The sequence below is a fragment of the Corvus kubaryi genome, unplaced genomic scaffold (assembly GCF_017639235.1).
Source record: "Corvus kubaryi isolate FWS band 111438036 unplaced genomic scaffold, C.kubaryi_AGA036_p1.0 37341, whole genome shotgun sequence".
Lineage (NCBI taxonomy): Eukaryota > Metazoa > Chordata > Aves > Passeriformes > Corvidae > Corvus > Corvus kubaryi.
The window spans coordinates 818,986-836,225 of record NW_024581112.1 but is presented as its reverse complement, the minus strand read 5'-3'; the positions used below and the strand labels follow the sequence as shown (position 1 = coordinate 836,225).

The 17,240-nt window shown below is 57.3% G+C and overlaps 4 protein-coding genes across 5 annotated transcripts; 2 read left to right on the top strand and 2 right to left on the bottom strand.

Annotated features, from left to right (window-relative positions):
* Nucleotides 1-1,863: 1,863 nt before the first annotated feature.
* On the bottom strand, nt 1,864-6,351 carry LAMTOR1 (late endosomal/lysosomal adaptor, MAPK and MTOR activator 1). The gene is made up of 5 exons (XM_042031461.1): nt 6,187-6,351; nt 4,308-4,453; nt 3,267-3,344; nt 2,750-2,876; nt 1,864-2,459 (listed from the first exon to the last, which is right to left on the bottom strand). The coding sequence occupies exons 1-5, from the start codon at nt 6,226-6,228 to the stop codon at nt 2,367-2,369; spliced, it is 486 nt and encodes a 161-aa protein (XP_041887395.1). The 5' UTR covers nt 6,229-6,351; the 3' UTR covers nt 1,864-2,366.
* Nucleotides 6,352-10,559: 4,208 nt separating this feature from the next.
* Nucleotides 10,560-12,353, top strand: TOMT (transmembrane O-methyltransferase). Its single transcript, XM_042031460.1, has 3 exons — nt 10,560-10,903; nt 11,343-11,539; nt 11,765-12,353. The coding sequence occupies exons 1-3, from the start codon at nt 10,642-10,644 to the stop codon at nt 12,083-12,085; spliced, it is 780 nt and encodes a 259-aa protein (XP_041887394.1). The 5' UTR covers nt 10,560-10,641; the 3' UTR covers nt 12,086-12,353.
* Nucleotides 12,354-12,370: 17 nt separating this feature from the next.
* ANAPC15 (anaphase promoting complex subunit 15) lies at nt 12,371-14,253 on the bottom strand. The gene is made up of 4 exons (XM_042031458.1): nt 14,059-14,253; nt 12,985-13,044; nt 12,767-12,904; nt 12,371-12,631 (listed from the first exon to the last, which is right to left on the bottom strand). The coding sequence occupies exons 1-4, from the start codon at nt 14,176-14,178 to the stop codon at nt 12,584-12,586; spliced, it is 366 nt and encodes a 121-aa protein (XP_041887392.1). The 5' UTR covers nt 14,179-14,253; the 3' UTR covers nt 12,371-12,583.
* A 149-nt stretch (nt 14,254-14,402) lies between these two features.
* LOC121666210 (folate receptor alpha-like) lies at nt 14,403-17,038 on the top strand. Of its 2 annotated transcripts, XM_042031456.1 has the most exons (6): nt 14,403-14,448; nt 15,201-15,320; nt 15,458-15,644; nt 15,861-16,049; nt 16,124-16,259; nt 16,625-17,038. In XM_042031456.1, the coding sequence occupies exons 2-6, from the start codon at nt 15,274-15,276 to the stop codon at nt 16,897-16,899; spliced, it is 834 nt and encodes a 277-aa protein (XP_041887390.1). In that variant the 5' UTR covers nt 14,403-14,448; nt 15,201-15,273; the 3' UTR covers nt 16,900-17,038. The 2 variants fall into 2 exon arrangements, with proteins under 2 accessions (XP_041887390.1, XP_041887391.1); XM_042031457.1 differs by lacking the exon at nt 14,403-14,448 and having other exon boundaries at nt 14,602-15,320; nt 15,491-15,644.
* The last annotated feature ends 202 nt before the right edge of the window (nt 17,039-17,240 follow it).

Here is a 17,240-nt window from a genome sequence, read left to right as displayed (position 1 = left end):
AAAATCCTTGTTGTAGTTCCTGCTGATAAGCACAAGACAGTACAGCATAAGCACAGGAATGAGTGGCAGGAAGCAGGCATGGACTATAGGGTGGGATTAAGACCACCAAAGACCCCCAAACCCCTCCGACCCATTTTCAGGAAGACCTGAAAGAGCAGACTGCATGACGGCTAATTTGCATAGAAAACAAGAAATCCATCTTTAGGATGGGGAAACCTATCCATAAAAAGGTACCCTGCAATTTCCATGCCAAGTGTGTAATTTACTAATAAAACTCGCGATTATTTGCAAACCCTCTGACTTTTGACATTCCTTCCAACCACAAGCATTTATAAATCTGTCATAGGTTAGCAAGCTAAGTCTTGGAAGTGATGTTCTTCTTACAGCTTTCTCTATGACCTGACAGAACCTATCAGCTGGCCAGTTAGAATATGGACAATTCTTTAAGCCACTTAAAATTGTGACCGCCTCTGTGATCCACGCTTAAGAATAGACAAACTCCCCCCCAAGCTCTCTCTCGTTTCCAGCGCTGGGACAGGTGGCTGCAGGCCCCGTGTGGGGGCCAGCGGGCGTGGCCCAGGCCCTGCTTGGGCCAGGCTGGGCCGGGCCACGGCCACCCTGGAACTGACGGGCCCGGTTCCGCCCGCGGAACCCCCACACAGCCCTGCTGTGGGCAGCCAGAGCAGCCCAGCTCCCCTCACTCTCCACTGGGATAAGCCACATTCCAGCTGCAAGGCTGAGATGAGATTAACCCTTTTATTGCTGTGAAGAGCTGAAAACCTGAGGGAAGAGAGAGAGGAGATGCTTAAAGCTGAAATTCTGTTGTGAAGCTATGATATATCAGAGTATCCCGTTGTAATTCCATGAAGATATGGGGGGTGGAGTGTTCAACTTGTAAGCAAAAGCACCTGCGCTGAGATAGGCAGATGCTGACGCAGCTGTAATTTCATGAGAAGTTTGGACAGGGAGAGATGGACCAGATGAGGACTTTTGCTCCAAATGGGAAAGGAGAAAACCTCAGTTCCTAGAGATGCTCCCAGAGATAGTCCTAGAGATGAAGATGAGGAAGACCCTTTGCTCCCAGGGAAGGAGAAGGGCCTCTGTTCTTAGAGATGAAATGCTCCCAGAGATGGGTGAAGAGAACTTTTGTTTCTGAATGGCTCAAGCTTAAAATTGTACCCCAAAAACTTCAAGAGTGGACCCTCGAAAGCAGTTGTGGGAAAAGCTGCAAGTCGGGGGAAGGGACTCACATGCGAGCAGAGAGACTCCGCTTCCTAAATGGACTGAACAATATTTGGAAATGGGCGGCTGTCTCGTTGTGATAATGTTTTCATAGCACAAGCAAGAAGAGACTTCTCTTTCTAAATGGACTGAACAAGGTTATTATGGAAGTGGTAAACAGACTGAACATCTTAAGGGTTGTCTTTTAACATTGTCAGTGGGAGAGGGGAGGAAGGTGGGGGGAGGAGGAGAGTTCTGAAGGTGTGGTATAGTTTTTTTTTTCCTTCTTTTAGGTCTGTTAATAAACTTCTTTATATTCTTTCAAGGTTGGTGCCTGCTTTGCATTTCTCCTAATTCTTATCTCACAGAAGGTAAACAGTAATGAGTATTTTGGACCAAACCACTACACTAAATTGGTGTTTCCGCCTGGTTACAGAACCAAACCCGCTACAAAATCTTAGGTGCTTCCTTCCCCTTAAGGGTGGGTCATCACACATTCCCTGTCCCCCTGTCCTCTTGGCCCTGTGGGACACGATGGAAGAGGTGACAAGGGACAGACAGATGTGTGTACCCCTCCCCACCATGGCACAGCTCCCCCATCATGTCCATGCTGTGTGCGACGGAGAACAGTGGAGACAGGCACTGGATGAACGTGGCTTTATCTACTGTGGCAAAAAATAATAGTAATTAAAAAAAAAAAAACCAACACGAAAACCAAAATAAAGGTCTAAACATGTAAAAATGAGAAGGGATGGTGTTGGAGCCACCAGGCCCCACACAGAGCATCACATCTGCCTGGTTCCAGCCCACCCATCCTGGTGACCTGGCACACAGTGCTGACCCACACCAGGGCCTTCTTGCACCGGCTGTTCCCTTTGTGCTCATCCCTGTGCAAGGCAGCGTCCAGCTGACACAGCCTCCTCCCCACGCACACCCACCCACCCACCCATGAGGAGGAGAAAGCCTCAAGCAATGCAGGTGGGCTCGATGTGCCAATGATGGGCGCCTTGGCATTTAGTAGGAAACAGGGTATCTGTCCAAGTTCTGTGGCAGCACCGTGGGGAGGGAAGGGATATAAAGAGAAAAAAATAGGGAAAAAATCAAAAACAACCCAAAGCGGTGGAGCAGAGGTGGTGGGGGCAGGCTCAGGGGATGCCAAACTGTACAACCAGTTCTTCTTTGGCGTCAACGCGGATCTGTGAGAGCGCACTGAAGGCGTAGGCAGCTATCCGGGACACCTGCGGGCACAAGGACACGGCTGCGTCACCGATGGCTCCTGCAGCTCCTGGTTATCCCAAATAAACTATCGCAGGAGATTAACCTCCAGCCCTAACAAATCCCTAAGCCTGTTCTGGGCTTTGCCCCCAGCTCTAACAAGGCCTTAAACCTGACCTAGACTTTGCCCTCCGTTCTAACAAGTCCTGCCAGAGCTCTGGGCAAGCCAGCAGGGCACCACTGCTCCTCTAGGATAAGGATGTGTCTCTGGGGAGCATCGCAGGGGCCCAGGGCTCACCCCAGCCCTGCTCACCTGCTGCAGGTCTGCGAAGGGGACAGGGTCACTGGCAAGCACTTGGTGCGGTTGGTTAGTCAGAGACGGCAGCAGTGGGAGCTTCTTCCAGTGCGTCAGGTTGCTGCTGAGCATGGCCAGCCGTGTGCTGTGAGGGGAGAGCAGAGAACATCAGTGCCATGCCAAGACATGGGGACACCCAGAGGATGGGTGCTGCACCCCCAGGGGGAGAAAGGGAGAGCAGTGGTGCTGCACTCCCAGCATCCAGCTCTCCAACACAGGAACCTGTCAAGCAGAAGCAGTCACATCCAGCCCCCCACCATCTGCCCCAAGGGCTGGGTGAACACAGGAACCCTTTGTCCTGGGCTCTGCTGCCTGCACTGCCATGGGCCTTCCCTGAGCAGGCTGCACCCTGCTCTCCAAGACGCCACAGCCCTACTACATGCTGAGGCCAGGCCAAAGCCCCTGGGACCTGCCCAGGGACACACATGGCTGTGAAGGGACTGCGGGCACCCCAGGGGAGAAGCGTAGGTCCCACCTGTACTGCCTGGCTCTGTCCATGTACTCGTGCTGCTCCATGCCCTGGGAATCTGCTGCCGACACGTCGATGATGTTGCTGCAGAGACACAAGACAGTGGCTCCCACTGGAGGCTCATTGCTCCCCCTGAGTTCCCTCCCCATCTCAGAGCATCCTCTGACCAGGGCAGACAAAATCCAGCACCCACCAGCACCTCAAAACAAACATCTCAAGGCCAAACTCGCCCAGTGAATGCTGCCAGCTGGACACAAGTGTGCCAGGCTGGAGTGGCTGTTCTCCAGGAGGGAAATGCCAGGGAATGTTTGCCCACAGCTGCCCTGGGGCAGAGGCAGGCAGAATCTGCAGGAAGCTGGGGGCTGGTCTGGGCTCTGGGGACCTTGGCATGCAGCCACCTGAGGAAAAAAGCAGGGACTGCTGGGAGGACAATGCACTCGGCAGATGTCCTGAGAGCCCCGGTACCGAGCCCTGGGCTCACAGAAGAACTGGGCTCTTACCCAGGGCCCTGCCACAGCCCCACTGTGTGCACCCCACAGCAAAGTAGCACTCAGAGCTGCTGTGGCCCTGCATGTTGGACACACACGAGTGGCCAGTAGCTCCCCAATGCCAGGCAGGGAGCAGAGGGGCCTTCAAGCATCCCAAAGCCCTCCCAGCCAGGCTGGACACAGGCCTCTCCCCACATTGCCCCTATGCATTTGAGGAAAAGCCTCCTTGGAAGGGGATACAGTGCTGCTGCCCCCCCAGCCACCCTCTCCACATCCCCATGGACTCACTTTCTTATCCAAACCCTGCCCCTATTTCCAACCCAGCAGCTGAGGGGTCACCTCACATCTGTATTCCCATGGGGCTCAAAGCTGAGGGAAGGGGCTGTCTGAGGGCAGAGGGACACAGGGGGCTCTGCCACAGCTCCTCCCTTGCCCTCAGCACATATGGCTGATCACCGGGGCCCACAGCCAGGCAGCCCCCCAGCTGCATGCCACATCCAGGGTCACCACTGGTCCCCGAGGCATGCTGCCTGCCCCATGGGCACGGCCTGAGACTTACATGGCTGTTTTGGCGAGGATGGAGGACAGCATGGCCTGCTCATCGGTGCGTGCCGACGGGAGGTTGTGGTAGCTCTGCTCCGCTCCATTCAGCACTTTGTTGGGTGGGCTGGCTGCCGGCTCCAGCAGCCGCTTTGTCTCTTCCTCCTAAGTGAAAGGCAAGAGGAAAATCAGCCCTAGCTTCCCCACATCAGCACCACTAACCCGAGGGAATGAGGCAAGTCTCACCCTCCACCTGCCAGGAGAGCTCCCTGTGCATCCCAGTGTAACCCAGGACAGCCTCAGCGCTGCTGGGGCAATGGCCAGGCACCTCTTTACCCAATTCTTTTGCTTTTTCCCAGCTGAAGTCCCCCCAGCCACAAGGACAGCAAGTGTGGCTGAAATCGGGCAGCACATTTGGAGTGGCCAATCCTGCAGGCAGGAGTCTGCAGCCAGCATCGACCTGCATGAAAACCCTGCAGCTAATGATGATCTACCGTGGCTCCACTCCTGACTGGGCACCACAGACACCCCACCCTGCAACAGTGGGGGCTCACCTGAGCCCCATCTGCCACAGCCCAGGGACACCGTGGTGTGGGGGGTTCCCAGAGTCACAGGGCATGTTTCCCCACTCACTCCAGGAGGTGCAGAGCTGCAGCTCAGCCCTTAATCCTCTGGCTTTTCTGAATGGTGCTGCAGGGGCTGTGAGAAGAGCCCAATAGGGAGATCATGGGCACAAACACGCAAGAGAACAGGATCATAGAATCAGTAAAATTGGAAAAGCCCTCTGAGCCCAACCATTCTCCCAGCACTGCCAAACCCACCACCAAATTGTGCCCCAGGTCCTCCAGGTGCTTTTAAATCCCTCCACAGATGGGGACTCCAACACTGCCCCGGGCAGCCTGTGCCAGGGCTGTACAACACTTTTAGGGAAATTTTCCCGAATATCTGACCTAAACCATCCATGGCACAACCTGAAGCCCCTTCCTCATGTCCTGTTGCTTGTTCCCTGGGAGCAGAGACAGACCCCCCACCTGGCTGCACCCTCCTGTCAAGGAGTTATGGAGAGTAAGAAGGTCATCCCTGAGCCTCTTTTTCTGCAGGCTGAGGCCCTCAGTTCCCTCAGCTACTCCCTGTGCTCCAGCCCCTTCTCCAGCTTCGTTCACTTCTCTGGACATGCTCAAGCTCTTCCATGTCTGTCTTGTCCCAAGAGGACGCTCAGCCTGTGACCCATGGTGGGCTGGGAGTGCAGCCACTCCTCCACACATGCCGTCGGTGGCATCTCCAGCTCCTCTCCAGCCAGAAACTTCCTCTCCCCTTTCTCCTGCTGGGAAATGCTGCTGCGATACTCTAGGCCAGGCCCTTCTCCTTCCTTTCTCACGACACAGTGCGAGCCGGCTGGGCTCCCCGGGGACGGGCTATCACAGCCGAGCTCTCACCGCACCCGCGGATTAAGTTTCGCGGGACAGGTGACAGCCCCAGTTCTGCCCCGGCCCCTGAGCTTCGCGGCAGTCAGGCTGTCCCAAGAAGGAAAAGCTGGCGCTGCTCCCGCCGGCGCCGTTTGAGGCCTTGGACTTACACCTGCAGCGGGACGGGGGAAGGGTCTGGGCCGATCCCCGAGCCCCCGCCTCCAGCCCCCACGCGGCACCAGGGGGCCACACGAGGCGGCGCGAGACACGCGAGGAACGAGTGACACGAAGGCGGCGACAGGCGGGAGCGGCGCTCAGAGGGCCCCGGGAGCGGGGAAGGGCCAGGCCTCACCGGGGACGCGCCGCCTGCCCCCGCCCCCCCCCCCCCGCGACCGGGCAGCCCCGGGGGAGACGGGAGTGGGGCCGAGCATCCCTCCCGGCGCCGGCGCCGCCCCCGCCGCGGGCCTCGCGTCCCCCCGGCGCCAGGCCCACCTGGTCGGAGGCTTCGGCCTCGCTGCTGTAGCAGCAGCCCATGGCGAGCGCGGCCCCGGCTCCGGCACGGCCCCGCCGCGCGGTCACGTGAGCGCCGAGTCACCCCGGTCACGTGAGCGGCGGGGAACACACACACACACACACACACACGCGCGCGCGCGCGCGCACACGGCCGCGCCCGCCGCCAGGGGCGCGCGTGGTGTCACGTGGGACGGGGCGGTGCCCGCACGTGGGCTACGTCACGCGGCCTAGCGCGCGGTCACGTGTCTGCTCCCAGTGCACCGCCCCCTCCCCCCAGTGCTCCCCGTATGTTCCGGGCGCGCTCCCGTGCTCAGACACCGTGTTCCTAGGGCTCCACGTTGTCTGTGCTTCCAGTGTTCCCAGTGTTTCCAATGCCCCCAAGTTCACAGTTCCCCAACACTCCCCATGTTACCAGTGCTCCCAGTGCTTCCAGTGTCCCCAGTGCTCATAGTGTCCCCATGTACCTGGTGCCCTCAAGTTCCCTGTGCCACAGTTGTCCCAGTGTTCCCAATGTCTCCAGTGTTCTCAGTCCTCCAGTGCTCCCAGTGTCCCAATGGGACAATGTTCCTGATGTCCAGATGTTTGAAGGATAAATTCGTTGTCAATAGGTTTGCCTTGTTACGGTTTAGGGCTCACATGCTTCAACAATCTCTGCACAGGGGAGATTTTCAAAGCCTGGGCCCAAGGTTATGCTACTGATAGTGGACACAAAGGGTGCAGAACTTCCCATTTGGCAGAATTCCCAAGATAAGTAGGAAACTAACAAAATCAACTCAGTAACTGTGCTGAAATCAACTCAGACAGTTGACAGGTAGTTCTAGCACTGGGACCACCGATTCACAAGCACTGACCCAAGAGATCCACCAACACAAAAGGGGAGAAAGACTGTGCATGCAGACTAATTAACATACAAAGCATGGGAATCATATAACCAATAGAAAGTAGAACACTAATTAATGACAGAACTAGGTAACTCACAGCCAATGAAAAATAGTTTTGTTTGCTAAATGTATAAATAGTGAAAAGTTTCAATAGGTGTGGTGCTGGCTTTGTAGATTGGCTGGCTCCCCAACCCCCCTCTCTGTGCACAACTGTAAATAACCAAATACCTCATTTCTTGCACACTGGGGGAAGAACCTGTTTTGGGACTACACCCTTAGTGCTCCCACTGTCCCCAGTGTTCCCAGTGCTCCCAGTGTTCCCACATTCCCCATGCTCCCAGAGTTCCAAGTGGTCCCCATGTCGCCTTTGTTCCCGGTACCTCCAGTGTTCCCAGTGTCCCCCTGTTCCCAGTGCTTCCAGTGCTCAGAATATAAAGTGGGGGGTGCCTGCCCATGCGAAGCGGTGACTTAATTCCTTGTGTTGCTTTGCTTGTGTGCATGGTCTTTGCTTTCCCTATTAATCTGTCTATGTCAATCACAACCCACGAGTTTTCCAGCTTTATTCTTCCAATTCTCTCCCTGATCTTGCTGATGGGGAGGGAGCAAGCGAATGTATTGGGCTTGGTTGCTGGCTGCGGTTAAACCATGACTGTCCTTATTTGTCGCCCAGTGTGGGGCACTGAGGGTTGAGATAACAATAGATCTGTCCAGAGTAGGTTGGAAACAAACTTGATCTCAGCATTTGCTGTATTAGGTCCAGAGCCACTGGTCACAATGTTGCTTGGTCCGTTCACGTGGGTATGGTGCCTAACCCTGGATGTATTCCTGTATGTGCTCCTCAGGGTGACCTTTTACAGAGCAGGGACAGGGATCGGCATTGCTCTGTTGCTGTACTGTGGATATGAGTTTATGACATGATAACATCAAGGGCAATGAGGGTACTTTGGGATGTGTATTCTGTGCTGCTCTCCTGCTGCCCTTACTTCAGCACTACCTTTGGGAGTCCATTAATACTTGTACCCAGTCTGTGGGGGGAACGGGGGAAGGATGATTTTCCCCCTTTTTCCCCCCTTTTCCTCCTTTGGGCCTGTTGCAGCAGCTTTTCAGAATTTTGAATTGCCTTTGGATGTTAAGGAAAGCACGTTCTTGTTGCGATGTCTGCTATGTCTCAGTGCGCTCCACACTGTTTAGAGTCGTGTTTGGAGGCAGAGCAGAGATTTCCAAGGCGGCCATTCAGAGACATGTCGTGAGGGGGAATAGTCATGAGCGGCATGGAATGTACAAGAAAATTGGCCAATTTTTTGAGAAATTCTCTGCTCCAGTGGTTTGGGAGTTCACCCCTGAACAACTCCAGGACCCTGATAAAGTGACAGAATATTTGCAAGGAGTATGCTATGGCAACTCCAGAGGTGAGTAGCTTACTGCAGTGTGTTGGGCCCTGGCTACTCTTTATTGGACATTGGTGGTCAGTAGAGAGCACCCTCGGGGAGGAGGAGGAAACAGAGCAACAGGCACCGTGGCCACACCACCTGCAGCTGAATCTGGTGAACAACCCACGCTGGAAGCAGTCACCCCTGCACAGAAGAGGGAATCCAAGACAAGATCAGTTCAGTTAGTGAGCGATGAGCGATGAAAAATCAGCACCCTCAGAACAGGAGGAGGAGGCAGGGCCAGAGAAAATCACCTGATCCATGTCCCCAGGTGAGCTGTAAGATGTGTGAAAAGGTTTCAGCTGCCAGTTAGATGAGCCCCTGGTGACCTGGCTGCTCCAGTGCTGGGATATCCCAGCCCTTGATATGGAACTGGATGGTAGTGCAGCCAAGCAGCTGGGATTCCTGTGCTGGGATGTGAATATTGACAAGGGGATTGGGAAGAGGACAGAAACTCTCAGGTCAAGCACGAGGGAAAGGCATTCTCTCAAGGGTGATCGAGTAGTGCACCGAGACAAGTTGGAACACCATGGAGCAAGGTATCCAGTATCTTGGAGAGAATGAGCTGTGCTGGGGGTTGAATCTACTGTAGGGATTCAAATAATGAGCAGTCCCCTGTAGGACCAGGTGTCCAGTGGACACAATCCTTGTGGCACAAGTTTGTACAGAGCACACCATTGTCATACACCAACTCATTGTCAAGGAAATTGGCAGAGGGAGCCATCTGGTATTGTCTGTTGTCAGGAAGGGGGTCTTCTATGTGAATAGTTTCTTTTCTTGTACCCCCTGTCATTAGTATTGTTGCTGTTACTGTTAGTTTTCTTATATCCAGTAAATTGTTCTTATCTTAACCTGAGGTCTTTACCTTTTGCGCCTCCAATTCTCCTCTCCATCCTGCTGCTGTAGGAAGAGGGAGAGGAAAGTGGGGGAGAGAGAGAATGGGTATGGTTTTCAGGGTCTCGGTGGGGGCACTGAACAGGGGAGTACCATTCCTAAACCACAACAGATCCCAGTGCCCCAACCCTCCACACCCCCAGTGCTCCCAATACCCCCATGGTCCCAGGCCCCACAGTGTCCCCAAAGACCACTGATTCTGGCTCACAGTCCTCCCGGTGCCCAGTGCTCCTGACTCCCTGTGCTCCTGTTACCCAGTGTTTCCAGTACCCAGTGTTCTCAGTGCACAGTGACAGGACTCCAGCTCCAGTATCAGGACCACAGCTCCTAGTACTACACACCAGTATTGGGGCCCAAGCTCCAGTACTGGTACCCCAGGCTCCAGTATCAGCACCCCAGCCCCAGGCCCCTTTCTGCAGCCCAGGACCACCTCCCTGCCCCAGCCTGGCCCCGTCTCCGTTGGCAGCCCCACTGAGCTGGTAACTGGAGCTCTCAGCTGCAGCTGAGGTGACACCATCAATAATTGAGTGGCAGCAGGGCTCCACGCAGGACTGCCTGCCGCTGCCTGCCTGGAGTGTGAGGACAGGTAGGTGCCACTCCCGTTGCCCTATCCTGTTGCCATGGCTGGGGACCCCCAACAGCTCAGGGTGTGGGGAGCAGGGTGTGGGAAGCAGGGTCTGAGGTGCAGGATATGGGGGGGTGGGAGCAGAAAAGCTGGACCAAGGGGGGTGTAAGGGGTTGTGCTGTACGGTGCCCCTCAGAGCAGCCCAACCCCCTGAGATGCCAGCCCTGCCAACCCAAATATCAGGACTCCAGCAGATGGGTTCCCAGCACTCCCCAGCCCTGGCACAGGGACCCCCACAGCATCCTGGGGTGCCCCAGCCCTGCAGGCCCAGCAGCACTGGAGCCCAGGGAGAGGTACTTCCAGGGGGTGCACAGCACAGCCAACTCGTGGCATGAGTGGGAGCTGTGAGGCTGGCACTCTGGGAGGATGCCCACCACAGCGTCCCCTGTGATGGGATAGATTTGCCTCATTATCGTTTAGGGCTCACATGCTTCAACAATCTCTGCACAGGGGAGATTTTCAAAGCCTGGGCTCAAGGTTATGCTACTGATAGTGGACACAAAGGGTGCAGAACTTCCCATTTGGCAGAACTCCCAAGATAAGTAGGAAACTAACAAAATCAACTCAGCAACTGTGCTGAAATCACCAGCCTCACTCGCTTGTGATGGTGTCTCCGGTGATTGCCCTGGCCTTCCTCCCCTTCATTGTCACTCTGCTGATCCGATACCGGCACTACCTGATGCTGCTGTACCGGGCAGTGCTGGTGGCCTGGCTGCGGGACCGGCTCACCGGCACCTCGCGGGAGCAGCGTGCCTTCCAGTACCTGCTGGCCCATGCCATCCCTGGGGACCCCCACCACATCCTCCAGACCTTCGATCAGTGGTGCTACCACTGTGAGCACCTCAGCTGTGTGGGGCCTGACAAAGGTGAGTGCCACCCTTGCTTGCCCACACCACACTGGGCATGACACTGGGCACGGCCATGGAACCATTAGTATGGCCATGGCACCAATGACATGGCTGTGGCACTGCCAGCATGGCCACAGCACCACTGGCACAGGCATGGCAGCACTGACATAGCCATTACAGGGTTGGTGTGGTCATGGCACCATTGGCATGGCGGTGGCATTGTTCATATAGCCATAGTATCATTAGCATGATTCTGGCACCTTTGACATGGCCATTGCACTGCTAGCACAGCCATGGCTTTGTTGGTATGGCTATGGCATCAGCGACCTAGCTGTGGCATTTTTGGCATGGCTCTCCTCCATTCCTCTGGGCACTGGGAAACTGCTTGGCACCTTCGTCCTGCCCAGGGCTTGGGTGGCGCAGGTTTGTGGGTGCTGAGAGGCACATGCCATGTCAGGGCGGATCGTGGAGCGGGTGCTGTTGGAGCGGGCACCACTGCGGGTGCTGGAGCTGGGCACGTACTGTGGCTATGGCACCGTGCTGCTGGCACAAGGGCTGCCCCCAGGTGCCCGCCTCTACACCATCGAGGGGGACCCCCGACATGCTGCCGTGGCTGAGAAGGTCATCCGCCTGGCCGGCTTCAGCGAGCAGACGGTGAGCACCCGGGCACTGGGAGAAAGCCCAGGTCTGCACCTGAAACCAGGGAGGAGATGGGTGGGGGTCCTTTGCTGCTGTGGCAGGGACTGCAGCACCTGCTGGGTAGCATATGTGGGAAGAGAAAGGTCCTGTCCCATGTGGACCCGTCACCACCCTGTGAAGCAGGGTGGTGGGTGGGCACCCTGACACGCTGCCCCAGCGACTGAGGGTGCTGCAGCACAGGTGGAGCTGATCGTGGGCCCCTCAGAGGAGGTGATACCCCACCTGCGGGAGAAGCATGGCCTGATGAAAGCCGACTTGGTCTTCATGGATCACTGGAAACGCTGCTACCTGAGGGACCTACGGCTGCTGGAGAGCCACCAGCTGCTGGCTGAGGGGGCCACCATCCTTGCCGATAATGTCCTCTTCCCTGGGGCACCCCACTTCCTGCAGTACGCCAAGACCTGCGGCAAATACCACTGCAAGGTGCACCGCGCCAGCCTGGAGTACTTCCGCGCCATTCCTGATGGTATTGCCGAGCTCCGCTACACCGGTACCTGCTGAGCAGGCGGCAAGCTCCTGCCTCGTAGTGGCCACGGTTACTGCGGGAGTACCAGGTCCCCAACCCCCCGCCTCGGCCTCAACATGGGCTCTGGAGGAAACACGGTGGCTGCTGTGGTCTGTGGTGGGGTGCAGTGGGTGGTAATGACGTGGCTCATTCCCTGTAGTGCTCCTGCCTGCACTGCACAGGAAGGTCTGCCAGTCACCCCAGTGGATGGTGGGGAGCAGCCCTGCACTTGCCTGGGTGGCACCCCCTGCCTGCCCTGGTGGCCTCACACAGATTTGGGGTTGTTTTCTTGAAAACTGAGTTTATTAGAAAAGATGTGTCAGCTCCAATGTGCCAGGTGGCAGTCTCCCCTCTGGCTCCCCTGGGGGGCTTCCCTCTCAGCCCCCCATCCTACACAGCATCTATGGCAGGAGGAGCTTCACTGAACTGTCCCCCAGAGCCATGGTGGGCAAAGGCTCTACCCCAGCCTCCAGTTTGGTGTGGTCGTGGCAGAATCAGATCATCCACTGGTCCTGATCCTGCTCTGTCCCCTCCATGTCCACCTGGGAAAGAAAGAGGCTTGAGATCCCCCACCAGAGAGAGAACCCAACAGAGGGAGTGAAGGATCAAAGACAGCCCCCAGAGCTCACGCTCAGGGTCCCACACACTGCACATCCCCTACTTTGGGGTCTATTTACCTCATTGATCTCCCCATCATCAGGAGACTCATTATAATCATTCATCTCATCCATATCCTGCATGTCCTCATCATCTTCTGAGTCCTCTTCGCTGTCTTCATCATCTTCATCATCCTCCTCCTCCTCCTCATCATAGTGCTGTGGACACAACAGCTCCAGCATCCCATCTGCCCCTCAAGCCCTGTGGCAACCCCCCAGTTCCCAGCCCACACACCCACCTCGGATGCTGGCTTTCCTATGGGCACCAAGTTGTTGTCCTTCTCAGCGATGCTCTGGAGCTGGGGAAGGGAGAGAGGTGGGTGAGCACCCTGACAGCTCCACAATACCCTGGCAAACAGGCCCTTCCATCTCAGCTGCTGGCTTGTGTCGCTTCCTGACCATGCCTATTTCCAGCTGGCAGCTGCTCACGGAGTCCTGCTGTCTCCCTGGCATCCCCCAGCCAGGCAGGGAAGAGCAGCTACAGACATCTGCCTGAACACCCTGGCACCAGGCAGGGTGGTCCCAATGATGCTCTGGGGCTGAGAAGGTTCAAGGTGTCCCCATATGTGGTGTGAGGAGCTCAAACACAAAGTTTATGTATTTCTTTATCAAAAAAGAATCAAATTTGAGGCACCTCATCAGCCAGACAAACACAAACACAGCAGACAATTAAAGCTCAATTAAAATACGTCAGCACCTCCCACCCAGAGGGACCTGGAACCTCTTCTAAGTGCTGGGGTTTTAATTGATTTAAACTTTTTTATTTAATTATAAAAACTTAATTACTGAGGGTTTTTTAAAAACTTTAATCAAATAGATATTCCCCCCCATACTCGGGGCACTGCAGCACCAAACCACGCTCATAGCGCAAACACTTGTCAGTTACCAGGATCAGAAATCGCTCCTCGACTCCCTCGGGAGATTAGTTAATTAATTAATTGGCAGCTGGTGCAGGAGCCTCAGTTCAGCAGCAGCTTGTTAATTAACCCGCACACAGTAAACGGGGAGCTCCGGGAACAGCCCGCACCGAGCCAGGGTGGCACACGGATCACGGACACGGGACCAGCGGTGCCCGAGCCGGCAACACCGGCACAGGACGCTGAAGAACGGGCACAGTCGATGGACACGCGGGGGGAGCGACGCACCGGAGGAGCCCCGCGACCCCCCACCCCAGGCACTGCCTCGGGGCTGCAACGAGCACCGCGGCCGTGCCCGCTGAAGGAGGAAGGGCCGCTTCCCCAGCCCCGAACCCGTTCCCGGCCTCCTGACACTCGAACCCACGGCCCCACATCTCCCCCCGCCCCGGTGCCCACCCAGGCCTGGTGCTGCTGCTCTTGCTGCTGCAGCTCGGTCTCGTCAACGCACGGTCGGTCGAGGTTGAACCAGAGGGACTCGGTGAGGCGGGGCAGGAGTGAGGGGAACAGCGTGGACATGGTGGGAGCAGCGCCAGGCCGGCGCCGGCCGCCGAGCCGGAAGTGGAGTCCAACCCGGAACCAGTTCCAGCGCACGGAGCATGCGCGGAGGGAGGGGGCCCAGGCCCGCAGGGGGAAGAACGGGCGGGGCGTGGTCTGGGGCGCCGCCCGGGGGCGGGGCGACCTCTGATTGACAGGTGATGGGCTCCCCCTCCCCCCCTCGTGCGTCCGACACTGACCACCCCCGGAGTTATCTGGGAACCCCGGGGGATCGGGGACCCCCGTGAGGAGGTATTTGTGATCCCCACGGAATACCTGTGCCTCCCTTGGGGTATCTGTGACTAATGGTGGGTATGTGACCCCCACGGGTACCAGTGACCCCAGTGGGGAGATATCTGTGATCCTCATGGGGTATCTGCTCCTTTGGGGGCAACTGCCGTCCATGGGTGGGGGTATCTGTCACCTGTGAGGAGGTATCTTCCCCCGTCTTCAGGGCATCTGTGACCTCCGGGGCATGTCTCGCCCACCCATCATGTGTTCCAGGATATCTTCCCCCCTCCCCCCTCCTGCCCCCCGCCCCAAGGCATGTCTGGCACTGGAGGGTTTCTGTCCCCCCCGAGCCACAGGTGACTGCTCTCCCCCAGGGTGTCTGCTCTCCCCTCCATGGGGCATCTGTGATCCCGTGGAGTATCTGCAATTCAATGAGGGGTACTTGGCTTTACCCTTTGGCCATCTGTGACCCCACAGGGGTACCTGTCCCCACCAGCAACATCTCTTACCCCCCGGCTCACTCACAGGCACCCTGTGGTGTTGGGGGGCCAGGTCCTGCCCCTTGTGCTGGTGTCAGGGAATCAGGCCACCTCCCACGGGAGGGGAGGAAAAACAACCACAGGTGGATTTTGGCTGGTGCTGGCCCCAGCCTGGCGCCAGGAGGATGAATCCCAGCTGCATGCAGGGCTGAGGGGGCCAGGATGGGCACGAGTGTCAATCCATGACACAGCGGGGTGCCAGGGCGGGGTGCACTGTCTCCTCCGTGCCCTCAGTGCTGCCCAATCCATCGCGTTCCCACGTCCCGTGATCAGTGGCCAAGGGTTGTGCTGCGCCACGACCTTTGAGATGAGCTGTGCTCGTCCCATAGCACCTGGAGCCCAGCTTCCCACCAGGTAAGAGCCCTGACCCCTGGCACCCCCCAGGTAAGATCCCTAACCCCACTGTTGGTGGTCCTGGGCAGTGACCAGTGCTGCCACACTCGCACATGCACAGTGGGGGACTTTGTCCCTGCTGTCACCATGTCTCTCAGTGCTGCCGTCCTGACTGGCTGTCGCCCTGGCAGAGCAATGGCAGCAGTGTTAGCTCTGCTGGTGCTGGTGGCCTGGCCAGCTGCCAGCGCAGCAGTGGCGGTGGCGCAGGACTCACTGCTCAACGTCTGCATGGATGCCAAGCACCATAAAACAGAGCCTGGCCCTGAGGGGCAGCTCTATGGGCAGGTACGGTCCTCACCCACTGCGCCAGCACCCACTGGTGTCACTCGCTGTGGGGTCACCAGAATGGAGGCTGGGGGGCTCTGTGCCCTGACATGAATTCCATAACCCAGTGTCACCCACCTGTGGGCACTGGTGCTTTCCACGGACCCACAGCAGGTCCCAGCTGAACCCTGGTGGGTCCTGATGGGTCCCAGCTGAGCCCTGGCTGCCCTGGTGCAGTGTGTCCTCTGGAAGGACAATGCCTGCTGCACTGCCAACACCAGTGTGGAAGCCCACCAGGACCAGTCCTACCTGTACAACTTCAATTGGGACCACTGTGGGGCCATGCCAGAGAAGTGCAAGCGCCACTTCATCCAGGACACGTGTCTCTATGAGTGTTCCCCCAACCTGGGGCCATGGATCGACCAGGTAGGTGCAGACCCCCCCCTCACCCACCTACCAGGATCCCTGGGGTGAACTGGGGAAAACTGGGGGCCCTGCAGGCAGACAACAGCTGGCGGAAGGAGCGGATCCGGGATGTGCCACTGTGCCAGGAGGACTGCGAGCAGTGGTGGGAGGATTGCCAGGATGCTGTCACTTGCAAGGTCAACTGGCACAAGGGCTGGAACTGGACTACAGGTGAGTGGGGGTTTCAGGGCACTCCTCTATCATGCCTTGACCCTCTTGTGGGTCTCCAGTCACCCTCCATCTTGCTGCAGGGGAGGTTGTGTCCACCTTCCCTGGTGGCTGTGAGTGGGTCTGTGGGTGGAGGGTCTCCATGGGGTGGGGGTGGCAGCCAGGTGGGAATCCCCTGTGCATGTGAGTGGGTCAGGGGGTGTGAGGGTCCTCATGGGGTGTGGGATGTGGTGATTGACCCTGTGCCACCTTGAGATCAACTCTGTCTTCCCCAGCAATGCCAGTGGGGACCCATCTGCACCCCATGCGCAGGGGAGCATCACCCTCCATTTCCTAAAGCCCCCACTTCACCCTCTGCCCCACCCCAGGCACCAACCAGTGTCCCAAGGGTGCCATGTGTCAGAAGTTCAAGTTTGTGTTCCCCACGGCGGCTGCACTCTGCGAGCAGATCTGGTCTGGCTCCTACCGCTACACATCCCACCACCGTGGCAGCGGTCGCTGCATCCAGATGTGGTTCGATCCTGCGCAGGGGAACCCCAATGTTGCCGTTGCCCAATATTACGCCCGTGGCAATGCTCCCCCAAACTCCCCGCTTTCCATCCTGCTGGCCCTGCTGCCCCTCACCCTCCTGGCCCCACTCTGAGCAGGAGGGGCTGCAGGCAGGAGCAGGGAGTAGATGGTCAGGGGGGTCACCAAGCTGCCCTGTGCCTCCCCATGGGATGTCCCCAAGCTATGTTCCCCACAGGCATGGGGCTCATGAATAAACACTCCTGCCCTGCTTAGTGTTGGGGTGCTGTGGGGCTGGGGATTGGGGGGGCAATAGGATGGTTGAGGGACCTGGGAGTGTCTGATTGTCTGATCCTACTTCTGGTGAGGAGATGAAGCAGACCCATTCATTTGTACCGACCAACCTGGCTGCCTGGCACTGCCTCCCCCAAACCACTGTGTCGGGCAAAGCAGAAGGCACAGGGCTGCTTGCCACTG

What these genes read in the sequence shown, in the direction of transcription:
- LAMTOR1 (XM_042031461.1), bottom strand. Translation starts at nt 6,228, where the DNA reads ATGGGCTGCTGCTACAGCAGCGAGGCCGAAGCCTCCGACCAG. An exon ending in GACAGAGCCAGGCAGTACAG is followed by an intron (nt 2,877 to 3,266) that starts GTGGGACCTACG and finishes CTCCCCTCACAG; the next exon opens with CACACGGCTGGCCATGCTCA. An exon ending in CCTTCGCAGACCTGCAGCAG is followed by an intron (nt 2,460 to 2,749) that starts GTGAGCAGGGCT and finishes TTGTGCCCGCAG; the next exon opens with GTGTCCCGGATAGCTGCCTA.
- TOMT (XM_042031460.1), top strand. Translation starts at nt 10,642, where the DNA reads ATGGTGTCTCCGGTGATTGCCCTGGCCTTCCTCCCCTTCATTGTCACT. An exon ending in CTGTGTGGGGCCTGACAAAG is followed by an intron (nt 10,904 to 11,342) that starts GTGAGTGCCACC and finishes ATGCCATGTCAG; the next exon opens with GGCGGATCGTGGAGCGGGTG. An exon ending in CCGGCTTCAGCGAGCAGACG is followed by an intron (nt 11,540 to 11,764) that starts GTGAGCACCCGG and finishes GCTGCAGCACAG; the next exon opens with GTGGAGCTGATCGTGGGCCC.
- ANAPC15 (XM_042031458.1), bottom strand. Translation starts at nt 14,178, where the DNA reads ATGTCCACGCTGTTCCCCTCACTCCTGCCCCGCCTCACCGAGTCCCTC. An exon ending in TAGGAAAGCCAGCATCCGAG is followed by an intron (nt 12,905 to 12,984) that starts GTGGGTGTGTGG and finishes TTGTGTCCACAG; the next exon opens with CACTATGATGAGGAGGAGGA. An exon ending in ATGATGGGGAGATCAATGAG is followed by an intron (nt 12,632 to 12,766) that starts GTAAATAGACCC and finishes TTTCTTTCCCAG; the next exon opens with GTGGACATGGAGGGGACAGA.
- LOC121666210 (XM_042031456.1), top strand. Translation starts at nt 15,274, where the DNA reads ATGAGCTGTGCTCGTCCCATAGCACCTGGAGCCCAGCTTCCCACCAG. An exon ending in GGAGCCCAGCTTCCCACCAG is followed by an intron (nt 15,321 to 15,457) that starts GTAAGAGCCCTG and finishes CATGTCTCTCAG; the next exon opens with TGCTGCCGTCCTGACTGGCT. An exon ending in TGGGGCCATGGATCGACCAG is followed by an intron (nt 16,050 to 16,123) that starts GTAGGTGCAGAC and finishes GGGGCCCTGCAG; the next exon opens with GCAGACAACAGCTGGCGGAA.